This window comes from Acanthopagrus latus, chromosome 2 (assembly GCF_904848185.1).
Source record: "Acanthopagrus latus isolate v.2019 chromosome 2, fAcaLat1.1, whole genome shotgun sequence".
NCBI classification, from domain to species: domain Eukaryota; kingdom Metazoa; phylum Chordata; class Actinopteri; order Spariformes; family Sparidae; genus Acanthopagrus; species Acanthopagrus latus.
The window spans coordinates 24,960,205-24,981,162 of NC_051040.1; the positions used below are offsets into that span (position 1 = coordinate 24,960,205).

The following is a 20,958-nucleotide window of genomic DNA, read 5'->3' on the forward strand; positions in this document are numbered from 1 at the left end:
TTGATATGTGGATGTCATCAGCCATCCACGATCCAAGATATACATTTTTGTTTGATCAGACTTGTTGGATTCAAATGTGCTTTTGATGTATTTAATGCAACATTCATTTGTTTCCCAAGGTATATTTGCAGAGTGTATGTGTTACAGTATGTGTGTGTGTGTGTGTGTGTGTGTGTGTGTGTGTGTGTGTGTGTGTGTCACTGTTTGCGTGTGTGTGTGTGTGTCCCCTCCTGCTGTCCTGTCCAGCCCCTAGTTGATTGATGATCTCCACTCCCATGGGGTCAGCAGGGTCATGACATCCCACTTTTGACCCCCGACTGAGAGGGTCTCACACACACACACACACACACACACACACACAGAAACAGATGGCCTTAGGACAACTGGTGCTTCCTCACCTTCATCACAAATAATACTCTCCATCTCTGTGATTTCTCTCACTGTTACAAACACGACCACATACATCTACAGACACTATCTCATGTACAAATGTCGTATGGTGATATTAATAAATCTGTGCTAATTGTTCAAGGTTAAGACATTTGTGGCCTTCGATTGATAGCAGATAGATACCAACATGAAAACACTCCTCTGTGTTTTGATTCCCTGCTGTTTCACAGAGATTGAGGAGGAGGACATTAAATTGACAGACATGTAGCAACATCGCACCCTAGTGATGCTACCAGGTTATAGCAACAGATGAAAATTGTTAAAAAAAAGCAACCATCAAATCTTTTATTTTACTTGCCACACAACAAGCCAACATATAGAAACAGACAATAAATCATTGCTTTTAGTAGAAACACAGACACTCATGAGCCCAGTAGATGTAAACCTCAAAATTCTCCATAAATATCAAATATCATGGGAAGAGGAGCATGAAAATGACGCTGTTTCTGAACTCCAAAATTAATAGTGACTTTAAAACGGGACACATATCTGCAAAGGCACAAAACAAAACTCTCTTAAAGAGAAGAAAGCAGAGATGATGATGATGATGATGATGATGATGAAGCAGAGCAGCAAGACACACCAGCTTATTAACGGCTTCTTATCCGTTCCAGGGAACAGTGATAAGAGCTGATCAGGTTATAATGTGATCTGATCAGGCGGTTTTCTCTTGGGCAGCGGTCTTCAGCCAGCTGGCCACATGTTTCTCAATCTCCTGAGAGGCAGAAAGATGAGACATAATGTTTCAAATATCTAACCCTAACACTGGATTTATTTATTTTTTATAATGATGCAATCACTTAAATGTGTTTACTGTGCAGCCATGAAAAATGAGCTGCTGGATGAGCATACATGTGTATATATGTTTGGACGTGGTGCTTAAGGCTGATATAGATTTTAATCAAACAATCTCCACATTTCTTCCACCACTGCTCAGGTGCACATGGTTCATCCGTTATGTTACAGATTACATAATGATGTAATCGAGACATATACAGCACCTGTTTGGCTTTCCTGAGCGAGCGGCGGTCTGTGACTCTTTCACTCGTCATGTCAGCACAGTGAGCAGTGTCCTCAATGAAAATGCTTTCTGCTTCTTCACCATCCTCAGTCCTGCTCTGCACCACTGACAGCTCCTTCCAAGGGTCAATTCCACCTGTGGCAACGATGACGAAGCGATTTTTAAATGTGCAATAAAATCAAATGTTTTTTTGGTCTGTCCCTAGTAAGGCCAGTCTCACCATTGACATAGAGGACCCTCTGTGTGGAAGGCTTGTCTCCTCCATAATAAGTGTTGGTGAAGGCAATGCGTCCAGGGAGGGAATGCTGGGAAATGCCAAACACCATGGGACACACTTTAGTGTGGACCTGCAGGGTCACCATCCCCGAGAACGGACAAGTGGCATCCTCGCACGTCTGGTCTACACACACACACACGAAGAAAAGGTGTCAGAACATAGCAAGAATGATGGCTGAATATAGTCATGTTGCTGTCTGCGTGTGTGTGTGTGTGTGTGTAGTACAGAAGCCAAACTCGGTGCAGGTCTGGTAAGTCCACTGTCTCTCCACCCTCCTGCCTGAGAGGAGGGACGTGTCCATCAGATCTTTCACCGCTTTCTCATGGGAGATGTCAAGACATGGTTCCTCACTGGTGGACCTGTAGATCTATAGATTGCACAAACAAAAACACAAAACACAGAAATAACCTGTCCTTTGGGTCACCCCGGTAGCAAAATTCTGCTGACAATAGAAATCTCTCTGGTTGCACCTTTTCATTTTCACTGTAGGGGGACAACAGGCCTGTGTCGCACCAGCAGTTCCTCTAAATGGCTCAACACTGACATCTTGTGGTTATGACACACACGAAGAGAGAAAACTACAAGCAGGAGGTCATGCTAGTCAGTGTGTTTCCCATACCTGCGCAAGTTTAACAAGGCGGTTGTAAGCCTCCATCTCCGCCTCATGTGCCTCACTTCCATTGGTCATAACACCACAGATCTCCTTAACAGACATGAGCACCCCTTCCTCATTGTACTGCACCGCTCCCATAAAGATGTCGGCCAAGCTTTGCATCAGCTCAATCTGAAATATTTGGTAAAAAAAAAAAAAAAGGAGAAGAAAGGGAGAAGATTGGGATGCAATGAAATGAATACTTAGTACACTGATTCCCAATCCAACTAAGGGAACATGTAAAAATGAAAGTGGATAGTAATATATTTCAAATGCATAGAAAATTACAATATGTGATAAATATGTTAAAAAAAAACAAAAAAACAAAACAAAAACAAAACGATGGAGTTAGCTCTAACACCTGAACATGTGCTGCAACCGAGAGTGGACAAAAATGAGTTTGTGAGAAAAGAGCTAGATCGTTAACTAAAAGCCAATAACAATACAGTATATGTTTTTATAGAGTGTAAGAATAACATTAAGTTCAAACTAGTTCAAAGGAGCACATTTGGAACATGACTGCTCCTGACAACAAAGGAATATTTAAAGGTCCATTGCGTAGGATTTAATGACGTCTAGTGGAGGCTGCAGATTACAACCAGCTGAACAACCCTAGTCTTCTTTTGAGGTGGTGTTTGGTTTGTCTGTTGTGGGCTACTGTAGAAACATGGCAGTGTCACATGACAGAATCTGTGGAAGAGGACCAGCTCTCTGTAGATATCAAATGCTCATTATAAACATTACACTAATCAAAGCACAATTCTAAATATTATATTCAGTTTCTGCCTCTAAAATCACCCTTCTAAATCCTACACAGTGGTCTTTTAAATTCATCTGATGAAACGGTGGTTTGGGAATTGATTATTTAAGTTCAGCTTTGCCTATTAACATGTAAAAGAAAACAAAAAATAAAAAAAAACTCATAACAGTGTAACAGTAACCACCCCTCAGTGTTCCCCTCAAGCTGTCACCTTATCATCAAGCTCCTTGGGGATCTGACAACAGCTGAAGTCCACGGCCACCCGGCTGACATTGCCACCTATCAGTGCTGCCTCCACCACAGCAAAGGCTTCCTGCACACCAGCCAGACACTGCAGGAAGAGGATGAGGCTGAATTTAACACACGACAGACGGGCTTTGAATGCCTGTGATATGATACGCAGGCGGGTGGCTGTCTTCACACCTTTTCTGAGCCACCAACCGCTCCATTCATTAGACTCAGGCCAACAGTCTGAAACAGAGGAAGTCACAGATGCGGCAGTGAGAATATGGTTATTCACAGGATGTGTACATCACCAGACTAATTAGTGTTAATTAGCAATTGTGCATGTGTAATATGCAGGGCTGTAAATACACTGTCATGACATGATTAGGGGTTTTAAGACTGATTCTTTTTAGACTTACACAGATGTGACGGTTTCCAATAATGATCAGTAGCAATGAAAAATATTTTTTTGTGTAATTCTAAGATTTAAATGAAAGCTAGCCAATGAATTATTCGGTGCAAGGTTTGCACTGGGAAATGTTTGGTATCAATAGTAGTAGAAAATGCTGTCTACAGCCCAGTGCCAGTTTACATTGCTGTAGGCAGAGAAGTCCAGTTTGGCCTTGACAGGAGCAGAGGAGGCCACAGCTCCATACACCAGGTGAGGAAACTGTAGTAGGAGGAACAGAGACAGGAGACAGAGCAGTGACAAGAGCAAAAAAAAAAAAAAAATGAATTAAGATAAAAGATGTTGTATTCATATAACGTCTTCATGAAGTTCATGAAATAGGCACACAGTTTGTTGCAATACTTTGTTGGGCAGATGCAAAATATAAAATACAACTGGTGCCTTTCACAAATAAGAGGATCCAGTGAAGAAATTGGGTTCCACGCCCATTTTTTAAAGGGACCACACATTATTGTGGTATCATTAAAGTATCAGTCTGGTGATATCCTCCACTCTTCTTAATATATCAACCACTTTCATAAGATCAGTGGAGTCCATTAACAAGTACCGTATGTGTTGTCAAAGCCTGATGCATTTTACAGTACAGTACAGTATTTCCCTTTAATCTAAAAAAAACAAAAACAAAGTAGATTATTAATGATACAGGACCTGAGTGTGACACAGCATTACCTGTTTTACTCATGTGCTGGAAAATATTTAAAACTACAGCAATCATAAACCACAGCCAGACATCCTGTCATGTGTTAGCATTAAACTTCTTTTAGGCTGTGGATATGATAGGTGGTTGCAAATTAATTAGATGATAGGAAAGGAGCTGTAGGACATCCTTTTCTTATTGCCGTTAGGGTGTAAACAACCATTTATGACAGGAGAACAAATGACTCCTATCAGATTATTTAACACAAAGATGCTGGTTTGCTATGAGACATTTTTACAGACTCTCTGTGCACGCTTTTAAGGCACAAGAATCATTTCTCAGAAATATCTTTTAAAGAATTATTATTTAGGGTCACATTTTATGAGGTGACATTCACACAAATCTAGTCCTGCACCTTTCCTCTGAACCAGGCGGACAGAGCTCCCGAGTACGAGCCTCCAAAGCTGATCCAGGTGTTCCTGTGGCTGAGATTGAAGCTTTGGCTGATGTACTGATGGAATACAGCCAAGTCAGAAAGCCTGGACACAAACACAAAAACTCTATTTAAACATCTTGACGAACCTTCACCTTCTGCTCTACATTTTAAAGTAGCAAAATAGTGTCAGCATGTTCATTACTATGTGTTGTGTCACGGCAAGGTCAGGAAAGATACTTGAATCTGATAATGCAAGTGTTCGGTCACTATATACTGGCCACTCATATATGATATTGATATGTCTCTGTATGATGACAGAGAGAAGGAGGGAAGAGTAAAGTGGGGTGAAAAACAGGGTGAAAGATACACATTAACAACCATTTGTCCACACACACACACACACACACACACACACTAGAGGGGGCCAAGACCTACGCCTGCTGGCTGCTCAGGTCTTCCAGGTTCTCTGTTTTCAGGCCGTCGGGGTTGATGCTGTCGCCATAGAAACGGTGCTCCAGAACCAGTAGCAGAGCCCCGTGCTGTTCAGCCATGTCAACATGGTGACCTGGGAAAACACAGTCAGAGCAGATAAGATTCAGTGCGTAACAAAGTCTAAGACACTACAGGTGAAGATCGTAATGTAATATGAGCGGTAGGTAATTGTAACTCATAGACTTAAGTTGCAAGTGTCTGAAATTTTAAGTTTGAATATGGTATATGAGGAATTATTTAATTTTTAAAAATACATTTATTTGCCAACAGATATCTGAAAAAAAATGTACAGAGGGAATTTTGAATATCTTTTTTCTTAGTCAACCCATCCATCCATTGCCTGTAACTGCTTTATCCCTTTTATGTAGGCAGGGTACACCCTGGACAAGTTGCCAGCTCATCACGATTTCCCTCACTGGTGGCAGAAGCTGCCATGCAAGGTGCCAACTGCACATCAGGAGAAATTTGAGGTTCAGCACCTTGCTCAAGGACACTACAACATGTAGCTCAGCTCAGCCCGGAGATGGGATTTGAACCAGCGACCTTCTGATCACTAGCTCACCTGTGCTACCCGTTACAACCGCCCTTTAATCAACCCATAAATCAAAAAATAATGTAAAGAGAATTAAAAAATGCTCCAATCCTCACCATGTTTTATGTATCAAATGCTATATGAATCCAGCTATGATAGACATGTTAACCTGTAAATACCTTAGAATATAGATAATATAGATCAGAGCAAACTGGCAAGTTTGTGTCTAAATGCTAGTGAAGATTTCTGTCTTAACAAGCAGGGCTGGATTAATTGGGTAGATTACACTGGGTAGACTATACTTTTTTGATGGCCTCCTTACACACGCATTTTTATACTTACTTTATACTTACTTTTTCCAGAACACTAGAGTCAATGTTGTTTATGTTTAGAAAAACTATATTTTTATTTCTGAGATATTTTTTGCTGATTTTCTAAATAACTGTGAAATACTGCATATGTGACACATTTGCTGGGAAGTTGATGTCATTCCCTTTTCTGTCTGGGCCCCCTAGTGGCAAGGAGGCCCTGGGCAGTGCCTGAGCCAGAACACTGTGTGAACAAAAAAAAAGAGAAAGAAAAAAAAACAGTATTCAACCAGTATATATAATCATAAAATGTCCTCGATTGATAACGTATGTTAAGTCAGTAAATCTTTGTATTTAGCAGACTTTCTGATATTTCATGTTCAAATTTGTAAATGAAGCTATCTAATTAAACATGCTAATTTGCACAAATATCCAGAACTGTAATCGGAACTAAAAAGAATCACGTGAAGGTGTATTGTCAACACTCTTTTCACTATTCTGAAAAAGTTGTGGAAATGAAATGAAACAAAATCTCAAAATTGTCTCTTCTGAGACAAGAACAGCAACTGTGTGAGGGGATTTCATTTTAAAGCAGGTCAAATGTATAATTGGATGATGATGCACTACACTTGCAAACCCCCTACAGGTATGTAAAGGACAGAGAAAATAAGCTGTTGCTAATAATCTTCACAGATATCCTGAGTGTAAATGACATGATGTGCTACATGAAGTGATTTCTAGGTGTTTCTATTTTGTCTGTGTTGAAAAATTATTTGATTTTCCTTGACATAAACCTTATACTGCAGGCTAGAAACTTTGCAAAGACGGAAGCGTCATGAATAAGCATGAGGCACTATTCCCAGCCGAAAAACTCTGAAGAAGGCCTGTACTGAAATTGAAAACAGAAACAAGGAGTAGATGTAAGGGCAATGCAGACGGTGTGAGATTTGATATTTGGTCCTGACAGAGTGAAAGGTGAAAAATGTGTGTGCGAAGTATCATCTTACAGATACACAACATGATGCTCCACTCCCTGTTTCCATTTTCATTTCTAAACCTGTGATGGTGTGTCAGACGCTTCCTTTGTTCATTCAGGCATTTTCTCCCTTCCGTTTTCAACCAATCTGCTGTTTGAAAGTGTGTGAAGGCAGGTGAGGACATGCGCTACATCCCACCGTACCTGCCAGAACATCAAACTCATATATGGGCCCTTCTCCCCCGATGAAGAGGAACACGGGTCCATCAGGCGACTGCCAGTACGCCTCGTTCACAAAGAACCTCTGGAAGAAAGACAGGCAGAGGGAAAAACTAAAGAAATGTTTTATTCAGGTTTACCCAAACTGGCAGCACATTCATAGTCTTGGTGTGAGTAAATCCTTAATTTAATGCTGCAGTGGACACATTTGCACATTGGCAGCCTCGAATGGCAGTGAGAGCTGAAGGAGCTGAACGTTTCCATGCTGTCAGGAAATGCTGTGTTGTCTGTGCCTGGTGGAGGTGGGGAGGTGGAATTTGTTTCGTTTAGCTCGAGTCATCAGAGTTTTGCTCTACAGCAGCAGAGTTCAGCAGGAGAACTACAGCTATGTTTTCTGATTCAAGCTCGCAAAACTGCTGTTGTAGCCTATTAGCTTTGTTGCACTGGATAAATATTGAATGTTCCAGCAGCTGGTCTAAACAACAGCCTCATTTTTTAAAGAAAATTACTTTCAAAAGTTAAAATACAGTTTTAGCTTTGATTCTATATGAGATCCTCTTTACTTTTTTATAATTTGCATATGTAATGATAATCAAATTAACTTGAAATACGTCAATACAAATAATGTATCCTAAGATGGGTTTCATTATAAAGTTTAAAAACGTGTACATGCAATTAATATTCAATGCAATAGATAATATACAACTTGTGAAATAATTGATTTACACCTTTAAAAAGGTGCACACAAAAAAAGTTGTAAAAAAAAGTTGAGACTTATAATCATTACAGTGCCAAGTTATCAGTCAACGTTGGTCAGAAACATATCAGCGTTAAAGTCTGAATGGACCAGCTGAGCACTACTGCTGCAGGCAGCATTTCTAAAATATGTTCATTATTCAATAGATTTCAATTCTGAAGACAATCAGCTGTTATCATGGGGCTGATTAACAGTTAGAGCCAAGAAATGTGACATGAACTTCACACTAATGGTACAAACTATAAAACAGAACCAAAAATGACCAATGTAAACCAGGATATTCTGGACATACAGTACTCCAACACTCACTAAAAGTTAAAGTAAAGTTAACAAGCTTCTCAGCACATTGCATGATGAAAAAGTTAAATGTATTTACAGTATGAAATTTGAATGTAACAGTTTCATCTAGTAAATACAAAACAAATATGTTGAAAATATTAATGTGTGTGTTAGCATATTGAGTAGTAGTGTTTTTTGTGTGAACACACCAATTTTCTGTAAAAAGAATTAAATGTGGGGTTTTTTCATCTATTTTTTGCAATCTTATTGATATTTTTCTGCATTTCAAAAAACTGTAAATAAAAAAAAAGATGTAATCTCAACAAGAAAAAAATAACAAAATTACAGAATTTTACCTATATGTGAACAGTTCTCAGAAATAACATCGTGGCATCTCGTTGGATGCTTTTGATACAACATTGCTGTGCAGGTAGTGACAAGATTACAAAAACTGTGTGTGTGCATTTTATTTCTGTGTCTCAAATGTCAGGCCTTACTCAGTGCACTCACACTGGATGGATCTATACCAGGCTTTGAAATGTAAAACATTATTTGATCTCTCTCTACCTGAGGGAAGGTGCGTGCGTCTTGACGGTTGAAGTGGTCCAGCTTCTGGTGAATCCTGCCCTCCTTCACGTGTTGGAGAGGCTGACGACCGCTGGCTGCGCGTGTCAGGAGGTGCTGCTTGGCTCTTTGCAGCTGGAGATGACGCACGCGCTCCTTGATCTTCGTCAGAAGCCGTCCTGGTGGAAACCAAGAAACCAAGGATCATAGAAAAGAAGGAACTACAGTTACGCACAGTCATGTTCTGTGTAATTGCTCAGGCTGTTTTGTGAGAAACACCAGCCTGAATCCTGACCCAAAGATCCAAGCTGCTTTAAAAAAAAACCCTGTGGTGTGGCTCTATCAGCCGTTTGATTTATAAAAACAACGGAACAAAACTGCTCATATTTCACAGAAGGCTTTATATTGACGTCACTGATGTGATGGCTGACAAAAATACTTAAAACTCAACCTACAACATCTGTGATCTATTTCAGGACCAGTCAAGATCAAACAGTAAGTTCTCAAGGTATTCACTGTCACTGCTAGCATCAGTTTCGTTTTGTCCTCCAACTCAAAATTTGACAACACTGTGCAAAAATGAACTCTTTCTGCAATGATCAGCCAAGAATGAAATATTACTTGATCACCTTGCCATACTTGACTTCATTCAGATCCTGATATGGGTACATTATTCTAAATCTTTAAATCATCAAACTGTGTAATTACAGGACAGTAGATAAAATCTGAGTTATGAGATTCCGAGTCACGCCGTTACTGTATTCAGCGAAGCTGTCAGCAACTCACCAGCATCAACGACGTTCAGGAGGAATAGGAGGACGAGACAGCGGGCTGCTGAGAAAGGCATCTCTACCACCAAATCAAGATACTTTAAATAAATATTTGAAAAGCTAAAATGAATGCATACCCACTCCACTGCAAGACTCAGAAGGATCACCACTACTCATCAGCTCCCTATATAGTCCCAGGAGGGGCTGCAGTGATGAGGTGAAGACTGAGGAAAGTGTGATGTGACCTGTGCATTATTCTCATTCATCATGAACACAGTGGGGCTGTGTGTGTGTGTGTGTGTGTGTGTGTGTGTGTGTGTGTGTGTGTGTGTGTGTGTGTGTGTGTGTGTGTGTGTGTGTGTGTGTGTGTGTGTGTGTGTCATATATAAGCTGCTCAGCAAAAACGGAGCATCAGCTTGGTGATGTAATAAGATCTTTGTGCCTTGCAATGGCTTTTTTTTTTTTTTAGAACTGGTTGAGTTACAGGAGCAGTTTTATTAGAACCCTTGAATAAATGAGATTAGAAGAAAGGCCTGCACTTTCTTGTTACGAGTTAGGTCTTGTTCAGACTGCCAGCCCATCTGCCTGGTGGAGCCTCCGGTCATCTCCTCATCTGTCCTCTACTGCCAGCTTCTCACCGTGTTCATTGAACATCTTCTAACCAATCCCCCTGTTTCTGGTGTCCACTAATGGTCCTTTAACCTCCATCTACTGAGTGCACCAGTTTTCAATTTAAAAAAAAAGCCATCAAACCCACCATCTGGTCTACTGCGATGTTCCACTTTTAGCGATAAGGTTTCAGAACTGTGTATACAGCATGTTTCTGCTGCCGTCGTGGTTGCGAAAGATGAGGTAAAAGTTGTTGTGGTGAAATTGCTAACAAACAGTCGCCTGTTCCCACACCTACAGTGAGCAGCGTTAGTATTCTATGCATGTGATCCATTATTAACATTAAACAACTTCAAGCTAATTTGCAGCCTCAATTTAACATAAATGCACTGTGTAAATGGTATAAGTGGTTAAGCAACATTCTGTCATGACTCCTGTTTGTGTTGTCCTTGTTTCTGGTTTTTGGTTTTTGGGTTTTGATTCATGTCCTTTTTTCTATGTCTTCTTGTGTTCTGTGTTTTGTTTTTTCCATGTCTTGTGTCTCATGTTTTGATTTTCCATGCCCTCATGTGTCCTTTAAGTTTCTCCTATGTTCTCCCCTCTGGCTCCCTCTGTCTGTTGTCTTGTTCCCTCCTGGTCTGTTCCTCTGTGCTCCTCCCCCTCATTATCTCACCTGGCTTCCTTCCTCCTCTCTCTCCTCACCTGTTCCTCATCATGTCATTAGTGTCTGTGTATTTAGTCTCTGTGTTTCCCCTCACTCCTTGTCCGGTCATTGTTTTCTGTTTGCTCCTGTTCCTTGCCCCTGTCCATGCTCCTGTCCAGCTGTTTTCTTTTGCTACTTTGTCTCGTTCTTGTTTGCTACTTTGCCTTTTGCCCTGTTTTATCTGCTTTTGGTTATTGTAACAGCTTTCATTAAAGCTCGCCATTTGTTTCCCTGATCCTGCCTCCGTTTACTGCGTTTGGGTCCACTTCCCCTTCCATAGTCTTCCCTTTTTTACCCAACCCTGACACATTCAGTCAGTATACTGTAACTTACTATACAGTAAACAACACCATCTATCCTTGCACTCTCAATTCAAGTAAGGATGAAACTCACCAAAAGCCCTTGTTTTGGAAGACACCTCAGCAAGAACCACAGAGGAGGGATCACTCTCCCGGAATAGACAGATCAACAAAATCAAAGCATATACAGATTACCCTGCAAAATGTCTGAATAGTATATTGTAAAATATATGTGAAGAATGTGGATCCAGGAGGACGGTTGAGCTAGCCAAGGTGTCGCTCTCTGGTGGCTGATGGTCCAGCAGAGAGGAACCTGAGTGAATAGAGAGGAGAGGAGGGACACACGCACGCACGCACGCACGCACGCACACACACACACACACACACACACACACACATATACACACACACACACACACACACACACACACACACACACACACACACACACACACAGCTTGCAGCTCTTGTCTATTTGACAAACACTGTACATATAAGGGATACGAGATTCACTGATTAAAATCAACTATAGTTGAACTAATACTTTGCACTCAAATATGAATAAAACTCCTCTGATATAAATTGTGCAAATGTAACAATATCATTATAAGGCATAAAACAGTTAACTAACTGTGTCATTCTACAACATAATATGTGTGTGTGTGTGTGTGTGTGTGTGTGTGTGTGTGTGTGTTTATTTGGGCTGCAACAATATAATACATTAAAAAATTGCACAGAGCTCAAAGTAACCTCTTCAGTTTCACTGACGTCACAGTGACCACAGTTCCTGAGTTGACGTGTTTCCTGTTGATACTCTTTTTAAAATCTGTCACAGTCAACGTCAGACCCCACACAAGATTGAGGAACTGGTGCGTCGTGTGCTCGGCTACAATATTGAAGCACACCGAGACATTGCTTTTCTCATCAGGTAGACATGAACGACACTGTGGAAGGAGGACCGCAGCCAGAGCCAATTTATGCTGTGGTCTTTGGCTGTATTATGGTACTTGGGCTTCCTCTCAATGCTGTATCACTGTGGATATTATTACGCCGGCACAGCCTCAGATCCCCAAATGTGGTCTTCATGGTCAACCTGGCAATATCAGACCTGCTGCTCGCCATCTCCTTGCCCATGAGGGTCTACTTTTACGCCACGGGCACCTGGCCGCTGGGCTCATCGGTGTGTATCTTGACCACAGAGATCTACCGCAAAAACATCAGCTGCAGCTCCATCTTCATCACCTTCATCTGCGTGGACCGCCTGCTGGCTGTGGTGTATCCTCTGAGGTCACGACATCTTCGAACTTCTTCCAACGCCTGGAAAGCTGTTGTGTTCGTTTGGCTGTTCGTGCTGCTGATGAACATTCCACAGAGCCTAAGCATGTCACGCGCTTTGAAAAACTGCACTGTAGCTGTCTGTTTTGATTATCATCATTGTTGGACTTACGACCCAGCATGGGTTTATTTTTATGTTGCATTAGTGTTCACCATGCTGGCAGTCAATGTTGTGTGCACCACTCTGGTGTCTTGGACTCTACGCAGCCATCTCAGCGACTCTGCAAAGGTCAGAAACAAGGTGAATGTCATGCTGATTTTTTTCATGAACTTGGTTATGTTCACTGTATGTTTCATTCCTTTGTATGTTGGGTTACTTACAATTAAGGGAACTGCAATCAGGCCTTTAGTATGTCTTGCTACCATGAACTGCTGTCTGGATCCGCTGATGTATTACTTTTCTCTGGATAACTTTTGGAAGAAAAAAGAGGATGTGGATCTTGAAACAAGAGAAGAGTAGACGAAGGATGTGCCACGATATTTTCATAAGAAGGCATCAAATTCCCATGTCACATGACCCTTTCTCTATTTTTCAGCTGCTGAGGTGTGGGATGCTTACTTGGCTTGAAGTGTGACAGTGTGACATATTTTACAAAACTTTTCTTTTTTTAAAGCCAATGTTTGGTAAAGTTTGCAATTTAATACGAGAGAGAGAGAAGCTTGGCTTGTTAATGAACTACTGCCATGCTTAATTCATACTTACAGGCTGTAAGAGCACAGCTTCATGAAAGAGTCCTTCGGCAGTATCAGGAGAAATGATGACGATGACTGAAGAAGTTGTTTGACGTTCTGTGAATCTGCTTACTTGCTAAGAGTTAAATAAGAAGACTGATACCACTCTCATGTCTGTAAGGTAAATGTGAATACAGTCTCGAGGCAGAGAGGGTTAGCTCAGCACAAAGAAAGGAAACAGAGCTCTATTTGAAGTTTAGACCAAAGTGTAAAAACATGGATATAACTCAAAGTTATAGGAAATACACCTGTTGGCTTCCTTGTCTAAATGTATATGGGATATGGGATGCTAATTTACATTTCTGTACAATACTTATAAAGCTTCAGCTTTGATGGTAGGATGGTAAGCTACTTTCAAACAAAGACTGGAAACAGTGGAACACAGACGAACCAAAGCTCGGTACACATCATTGATAGGAATGTTACACAGTTAGGGTATAGAAATGGTCACAATTCGGTTAAGTTCTTGGTCGGGTTTAGGAAGAGATCAGTTAGGTTGGGTTGGGTTGGGTTGTGTCAACTATATTATAATATAGGTTCAAGTAGCATACAACATGTAACAAGTTTCAGATGCTGTGTGTTTTCATATAAAGTTGAAACTCATGAGTGAACACAAAATAAAAACATAAATTATGTGAAGACATATCCATGAGAGTTGACATTTTTTTAAGCTTTATGCGTCTGCAGTTGCTTTGCTTTTTTTCATCAATGTACAGAGACGAGAAGATGAAGGAGTTATGACGGGAGGAACAGTATCACATTCAATATCACCATGTGGTTTCTGTTAAGGGGGTGATGAGATCTTCAACCACATCCTGACATAAAAGGTGGCTATGTGGAAAATATATTTCTATCAACCCTCCATTGTCAGTGGAGGCTATGAGCATTTCCCTTTGAAAAAGTTCACATTAAATTGACATTACATGGAGGCGGCTGTTTTTTTAACGTTGGTGGGTTTTCTGTGCTTATGTGTTCCACAGGATCTGTGGAGTTGCTGAGCGTGGCCTTCTGGTGGCCTGAGCAAAGGCTGACCACACAAACCTGCAGCCGACTGAGGCAATCAGCGCCAAGTTAAAAGCCCTGGTCTCCTCTACTCAGGCTGCCAGATTATTTAGTAAGCTAGATGTACTACATGGTCTCCTTGAGCTACAACACTTTTCTCTAGAGTTCCTAGTGTTTTTGGTGTCTTCAGTTATCACTCTCCACCTGGATACTCTCTGGCCACACCATGACCCAGACTCCTGAACGTCAGCCACTAGTCTGCATCACCTGGATCTTCAGTGCCTCACTCACCCAAGCCTCTAACCTGTGCCGCCCTCATCTGCCTGGCAGAGCCATTGGCCGTCCTCTACTGCCAGCTTCTCACCATGTTCAATGCATATCTTCTAACCAATCACCCTGTTTCTGGTGTCCACTGATGGTTCTTTATCCTCCATCTACTTAGTGTACCAGATCTCAGTAAAACAGCCATCAAAACCCACCATCATAACTTCAAGCGAATTGGCAGCCTCAATTTAACTTAAACATTAAGAAACTGAAATTTGTATAAAATATAGTCAATTTTATTTACATAGCCCAAAATCATCATTCACATTACTTCAGTGAGCTTTATAAGCAGAGGTGCACATAACCGGTATGCAGGTACGCATGCGCAACAAAAATCAGGAATGAGTAATGCCACTTGTGTTACTACGCACTTGACCGATCTCATCTAACCTTACACACGTTGCTTGTCAACTACTGTCCAAAAAGCAACAGACACTAAGCAGCTTCTTTGGCGTTTCACCACCGCGTTTTTTAACAGTTCAAAGAAATTCAACCATCCTTTATTTGACCAGACATGAAAAGAGCAAGGAGCTCATGAATGTGGCGCAAGCCTAATAAACAAGCTAGGTAATGGCTGACCATTACCAGCCATTAAAATGCAACTGGCTACAAATGTTAACAGTGACTTGCAGCATATCTGCACAGAGTGCTTTCATTGCTTTCTGTCAAACATGCTTGACATTGGCAACATTTTGAAGACCGCATCCATTATGTTCCAGAAGGAGAAGCTGACCACTGGAGAATGTAAGGATGAACTCATGGTGGCCACTAGACAGTTCATACTTCTGCTTGATGGTGAAGGCCACAGGGCACCATGGGCGTAGCCGTCATTTCAGAAGTGAGGGGGACAAATTGTTCAGAGATCTATTGAGTGATTCATCATCCTCTCACATTCAGTTGCACCTCTCCTTAGTGGCTAAGGAACCACATAACCACAAACAGCACAGTACCAGGGGACCAACTTCAAGTCTTTATAATTATATACTATCAAATCTAAAGTTGAAATCTAAAATCACATTTAAAACAGGGGAAACACATTCTGACAGCTTGAAATACTACTGTCAGATACTGTTCCTCCTCTGTTACCCCTCTGTTCAAAATGAAAGAAGGCTCACACATCTTCAATTTCATACTCCTGACTTCTTTCCCCACAACAGATAAATCCTGTGATTTTCAGGCTGATATCATTCAATTTTACTATTTACAACAGGGAGAACACATCCTGATGGCTTTGAATACTACTGTCAGATACTGTTCCCCCTCTGTTCAAACTGAAAGGAGGCTCACACATATTTGAAATTCATACTCCTGCCTTCTTTCCTCAACACAGATAAGTCCTATGATTTTCAGGCTGATATCATTCAATTTGACCATTTACAAAAGGGGGAATGAATTCTGACAGCTTGGAATACTACTGTGAAATATTCTTCCCCCACTGTTCAATATGAAAGGAGGCTCACACATCTTTGAAATTCATACTCCTGACTTCTTTCGCAACAACAGATAAGTCCTGTGATTTTCAGGCTGGTGTCGTTTGAGTTTCAAGTCAATTAACTCCATGTTGTCTCTTGTCCTGCAAGGGAAATGAATCCAGTCATTTACCATGAAATTTAATTTAATTTTGTATTCACTGAACTGAATAATAATTCTATATTCTAAAAAGTAAGTTTATTTTTTTTCTATTGTTATTTAAGTCTTCAATGCTTGTCTGAACCTCCTTTCATTTTGAACAGAGGGGGAACAGTACCTGACAGTAATATTCCAAGCTGTCATGATGTGCTTTAGCTGTTATAATGGAGCTGGATTTAAGACAAATATGATAAAATAGCAATTCATATTTAACCTATAAATGAATGAGCACACTTTCTACCAAAATCCATATTCGAAATGAAAAGTCTCTCACAAATATAATATTTTTTATTGATAGAAATAACAGTAGTTGGTTGTGTTAATAAAGACATAAAAAAGCCCTGCATCTGCTACACTCATGCAGGGCACACACTGTTTCTAATGCTGATGCTGACAGAGACAAGTCAAACTTACTCAGGGGCTTAATTGAAGAGTCCGAAATCTGACTCCCTCAAGTCATGTGGTCATTTCGTAGTATTTGATCCTTCAACATGGCCTCAGGAAATGCAAGACCTCCACAGTTTTGGAAACACAACAGTTTGCAGCACTCTCAAGAAATACGTGGCTACCTTGCAACTTGACAAAGGCATCGCTGTGACAGAATGAATGCGCTACAAGCAGACAGGAAAGCCTGGGAGCCTCTTCTGTTTATGACTTGCTCCAAATAGTAAATACAAGTAACCCAGATGCTTACAACATCAACAAGGTGGTTAAGCTGTCTAGTGTATCCATCGAGCGTGCGCTTAACAGACTTAACAGGCTATTGTAAGGCTCATGGCTCGACAGGCTGTAACATGGACATGTACATTATGAACAAAAAAACGAAAATGCTGGAATATGTTTCTGTCTGCAAAATTCAAGTTTCCTTCTCTACCAATAAGGAAGTATGCACACGCTCGACGGATTGACTGGTTTGGTCTAGCTACCAGAAGACACGAATGTCAACAAACCGGTATGTAGCTACTTGCACAAACACACTGATTTAAATACTTTTTTATTCATTTTGAGGCATACACGCTACAGTGCTGTGTTGTAACGTGTCTGCTGATGTTGCATGACTTTTGGGGTGAGATTTGGAGCATGTTAAGATGCTTAAAACACAGTGCAAAGTTCTGACCCCATGCTGTTAGCTGTCAATGCTAACTCTCCGCTCACGGAGCCCTGTAATGGTTGGACCAAATGTGGTCACATCTTCGGAAGTGGCAAGCCAAGGGGAGCCTGAGCAATGAAGCTGCATGATTAAATCGACCAAACTTCTCCTTTAAGCAGTGCAGCTTGTGAGAAGGGATTCTCAGATCTCAACATAATAAAAAACAAGTACAAATCTCGTCTGTCACATTCCCGTCTCTCAGCCTTGATGCACATTCACCTGTCAAAGCAGACCACCGACATTTGACCCAAAGCAAGCTGTTGACCTGTGGATGGAGACAGCTAATTGTAGGTTCAACCAAGGACAGGGAGGTGCGTCTGCAGCATCTTCATCATCTTCCATGCAGGAAGCTGAAGCAGAGGACAGTGGGGGCGACACTGAGGATGACAGTGAGGAAGACTGCACTTATTAAGACAACACTACATATGGGGTGCGTACCAAACACCATCTCCTGGTACTCACCTGAGTAACTCACTGAAAGTTATGTGCACCCCTGTTTATAATCTATACAGTAAACAACACCATCTATCCTTACACTTTAAATTCAAGTAAGGATAAAACTCATCAAAAGCCCTTGCTTTGGAAGACACCTCAGGAAGAGCCACAGAGGAGGGACCATTCTCCCAGAATAGATCACAAAATCACAGTTTACAGATTACATTGACAAAATATCTGAATAGTATATTGTAGAATACATGATGAATGTGGATCCAGGAGGACAAGGCCTTCTCTCCACCATGGTAACCTGGAGGAGGACAGGCCAAATAAACAAGATGATTAGTAGTATTAGAACATATGTATGTATATAAGAAGGTTGTAAAGCAGAGGTGAGCAATGTTCCATGAGAGGGCCTACAGGTATGACGTTCTTGATCCAACATAGATGAGGAACTCACAACCAGGAGAGAATGGTTCGCTGATGGCTGATGGTCCAGCAGAGAGGAACCTGAGTGAATAGAGAGGAGAGGAGACACACACACACACACACACACACACACACACACACACACACACACACACACACACACACACACACACACACAGCTTGCAGCTCTTGTCTATTTGACAAACACTGTACATATAAGGGATACGAGATTCACTGATTAAAATCAACTATAGTTGAACTAATACTTTGCACTCAAATATGAATAAAACTCCTCTGATATAAATTGTGCAAATGTAACAATATCATTATAAGGCATAAAACAGTTAACTAACTGTGTCATTCTACAACATAATATGTGTGTGTGTGTGTGTGTGTGTGTGTGTGTGTGTGTGTGTGTGTGTGTGTGTGTATGTGTTTATTTGTGCTGTAACGATATAAGCTCAAAGTAACCTCTTTAGTTTCACTGACGTCACAGTGACCACAGTTCCTGAGTTGACATGTTTCCTGTTGACAATCTTTGATCTTTCTTTTTAACCCAGTTAAAATCTGTCATGGTCAACGTCAGACCTCATTTTGCTCTGGTAAAGAGACGATTGAGGACCTGCTGCGTCGTGTGCTCGGCTGAAATATTAAAGCACACCGAGACATTGCTTTTCTCATCAGGTAGACATGAACAACACTGTGGAGCCAGAGCTAGTCTCTGCTGTGGTCTATGGCTGTATTATGGTACTTGGGCTTCCTCTCAATGCTGTATCACTGTGGATATTATTACGCCGGCATAGCCTCAGATCCCCAAATGTGGTCTTCATGGTCAACCTGGCAATATCAGACCTGCTGCTCGCCATCTTCTTGCCCATGAGGGTCTACTTTTACGCCACGGGCACCTGGCCGCTGGGCTCATCGGTGTGTATCTTGACCACAGTGATCCATCAGAAAAACATCAGCTGCAGCTCCATCTTCATCACCTTCATCTGCGTGGACCGCCTGCTGGCTGTGGTGTATCCTCTGAGGTCACGACATCTTCGAACTTCTTCCAACGCCTGGAAAGCTGTTGCGTTCGTTTGGCTGTGTTTGGTGCTGGTAAACATTCCACGGAGCGTAAGCTTGTCAAGAGCTTTGAAAAACTGCACTGTAGCTGTCTGTTTTGAATATCATCACTGTTCAACTCCTTTTAAATCAGGATTAGTTTATTTCTATGTTGCATTAGTGTTCACCATGCTGGCAGTCAATGTTGTGTGCACCACTCTGGTGTCTTGGACTCTACACAGCCATCTCAGTGACTCTGCAAAGGTCAGAAACAAGGTGAATGTCATGCTGATTTTTTTCATGAACTTGGTTATGTTCACTGTATGTTTCATTCCTTTGTCTGTTGGGTTACTTACAATTAAGGGAACTGCAATCAGGCCTTGGGCATATCTCGCTACCATGAACTGCTGTCTGGATCCGCTGATGTATTACTTTTCTCTGGATAACTTTTGGAAGAAAAAAGAGGATGTGGATCTTGAAACAAGAGAAGAGTAGACGAAGGATGTGCCACGATATTTTCATAAGAAGGCATCAAATTCCCATGTCACATGACCCTTTCTCTATTTTTCAGCTGCTGAGGTGTGGGATGGATTACTTGGCTTAAAGTGTGACAGTGTGACATATTTTATAAAACTTTTCTTTTCTTAAAGCCAATTTAATACAAGAGAGAGAGAAGCTTGGCTTGTTAATGAACTACTGCCATGCTTAATTCATACTTACAGGCTGTAAGAGCACAGCTTCATGAAAGAGTCCTTCGGGCAGTATCAGGAGAAATGATGACGATGACTGAAGAAGTTGTTTGACGTTCTGTGAATCTGCTTACTTGCTAAGAGTTAAATAAGAAGACTGATACCACTCTCATGTCTGTAAGGTAAATGTGAATACAGTCTCGAGGCAGAGAGGGTTAGCTCAGCACAAAGAAAGGAAACAGAGCTCTATTTGAGGTTTAGACCAAAGTGTAAAGTGCACCAGTGTCCAATCATTTCTTGAATATGGGAAGGAGGCAAATGTGTCCCCCCTACAGTTCCCTGCCTGTATGAGCTCCTGAAGGTTTTGTATGATCGAGGTACTATAACCAAAGATAGTTTTCAAGCAGCGGCAAAAGAAAGAGTACCAAAGACGACGCTAATTGTAGCATCATCCTTTTTTTTCCTTTCTTGTATTTTTAATTGTTGTAGTGCTTGACTCTCCTATGCATTCTGTATACAATAAACCCTTTGATGAAACACAGGCTGTTGTCTCCTGGGAGAGCGTCACAGAGCCAGCAGCTCCTGAGCCACGCCAGATGGAAAGGCATTATTATAAGCCAACGACAGACTGTAAGGATCTAGATGGCCTCATTTGCAGATCTGAAATGATCCAAAAGTAAGTAATAGCTGCAAATTCAATTAGTCATCAGGGATAGTCTACGCCGAATTTCATCTCTGACTGGCCTTCATC

The 20,958-nt window shown here is 41.2% G+C and overlaps 3 protein-coding genes and 1 long non-coding RNA gene across 4 annotated transcripts; 3 read left to right on the forward strand and 1 right to left on the reverse strand.

Moving 5' to 3' along the window:
• Nucleotides 1-721: 721 nt before the first annotated feature.
• On the reverse strand, nucleotides 722-9,954 carry LOC119007403 (thymus-specific serine protease). Its single transcript, XM_037077068.1, has 13 exons — nucleotides 9,841-9,954; nucleotides 9,058-9,233; nucleotides 7,440-7,539; nucleotides 5,363-5,492; nucleotides 4,907-5,030; nucleotides 3,978-4,055; nucleotides 3,584-3,631; nucleotides 3,372-3,491; nucleotides 2,368-2,532; nucleotides 1,974-2,115; nucleotides 1,692-1,871; nucleotides 1,452-1,606; nucleotides 722-1,165 (listed from the first exon to the last, which is right to left on the reverse strand). The coding sequence occupies exons 1-13, from the start codon at nucleotides 9,899-9,901 to the stop codon at nucleotides 1,106-1,108; spliced, it is 1,539 nt and encodes a 512-aa protein (XP_036932963.1). The 5' UTR covers nucleotides 9,902-9,954; the 3' UTR covers nucleotides 722-1,105.
• LOC119007410 lies at nucleotides 5,443-6,066 on the forward strand. The gene is made up of 2 exons (XR_005071124.1): nucleotides 5,443-5,579; nucleotides 5,788-6,066. It is a non-coding gene; the product is annotated as an uncharacterized LOC119007410 (long non-coding RNA).
• Nucleotides 9,955-12,298: 2,344 nt separating the features above from the next.
• Nucleotides 12,299-20,742, forward strand: LOC119030184 (lysophosphatidic acid receptor 6-like). The gene is made up of 2 exons (XM_037117582.1): nucleotides 12,299-13,696; nucleotides 20,463-20,742. The coding sequence occupies exon 1, from the start codon at nucleotides 12,370-12,372 to the stop codon at nucleotides 13,228-13,230; it is 861 nt and encodes a 286-aa protein (XP_036973477.1). The 5' UTR covers nucleotides 12,299-12,369; the 3' UTR covers nucleotides 13,231-13,696; nucleotides 20,463-20,742.
• On the forward strand, nucleotides 19,065-20,469 carry LOC119030187 (lysophosphatidic acid receptor 6-like). Its single transcript, XM_037117596.1, has one exon. It carries the CDS (start codon nucleotides 19,162-19,164, stop codon nucleotides 20,011-20,013), a length of 852 nt encoding a protein of 283 aa, XP_036973491.1. The 5' UTR covers nucleotides 19,065-19,161; the 3' UTR covers nucleotides 20,014-20,469.
• Nucleotides 20,743-20,958: the final 216 nt, after the last annotated feature.

What these genes read in the sequence shown, in the direction of transcription:
- LOC119007403 (XM_037077068.1), bottom strand. Translation starts at nt 9,901, where the DNA reads ATGCCTTTCTCAGCAGCCCGCTGTCTCGTCCTCCTATTCCTCCTGAAC. An exon ending in CCTGAACGTCGTTGATGCTG is followed by an intron (nt 9,234 to 9,840) that starts GTGAGTTGCTGA and finishes GGTTTCCACCAG; the next exon opens with GACGGCTTCTGACGAAGATC. An exon ending in GCCTTGTTAAACTTGCGCAG is followed by an intron (nt 2,116 to 2,367) that starts GTATGGGAAACA and finishes TGCAATCTATAG; the next exon opens with ATCTACAGGTCCACCAGTGA.
- LOC119030184 (XM_037117582.1), top strand. Translation starts at nt 12,370, where the DNA reads ATGAACGACACTGTGGAAGGAGGACCGCAGCCAGAGCCAATTTATGCT.
- LOC119030187 (XM_037117596.1), top strand. Translation starts at nt 19,162, where the DNA reads ATGAACAACACTGTGGAGCCAGAGCTAGTCTCTGCTGTGGTCTATGGC.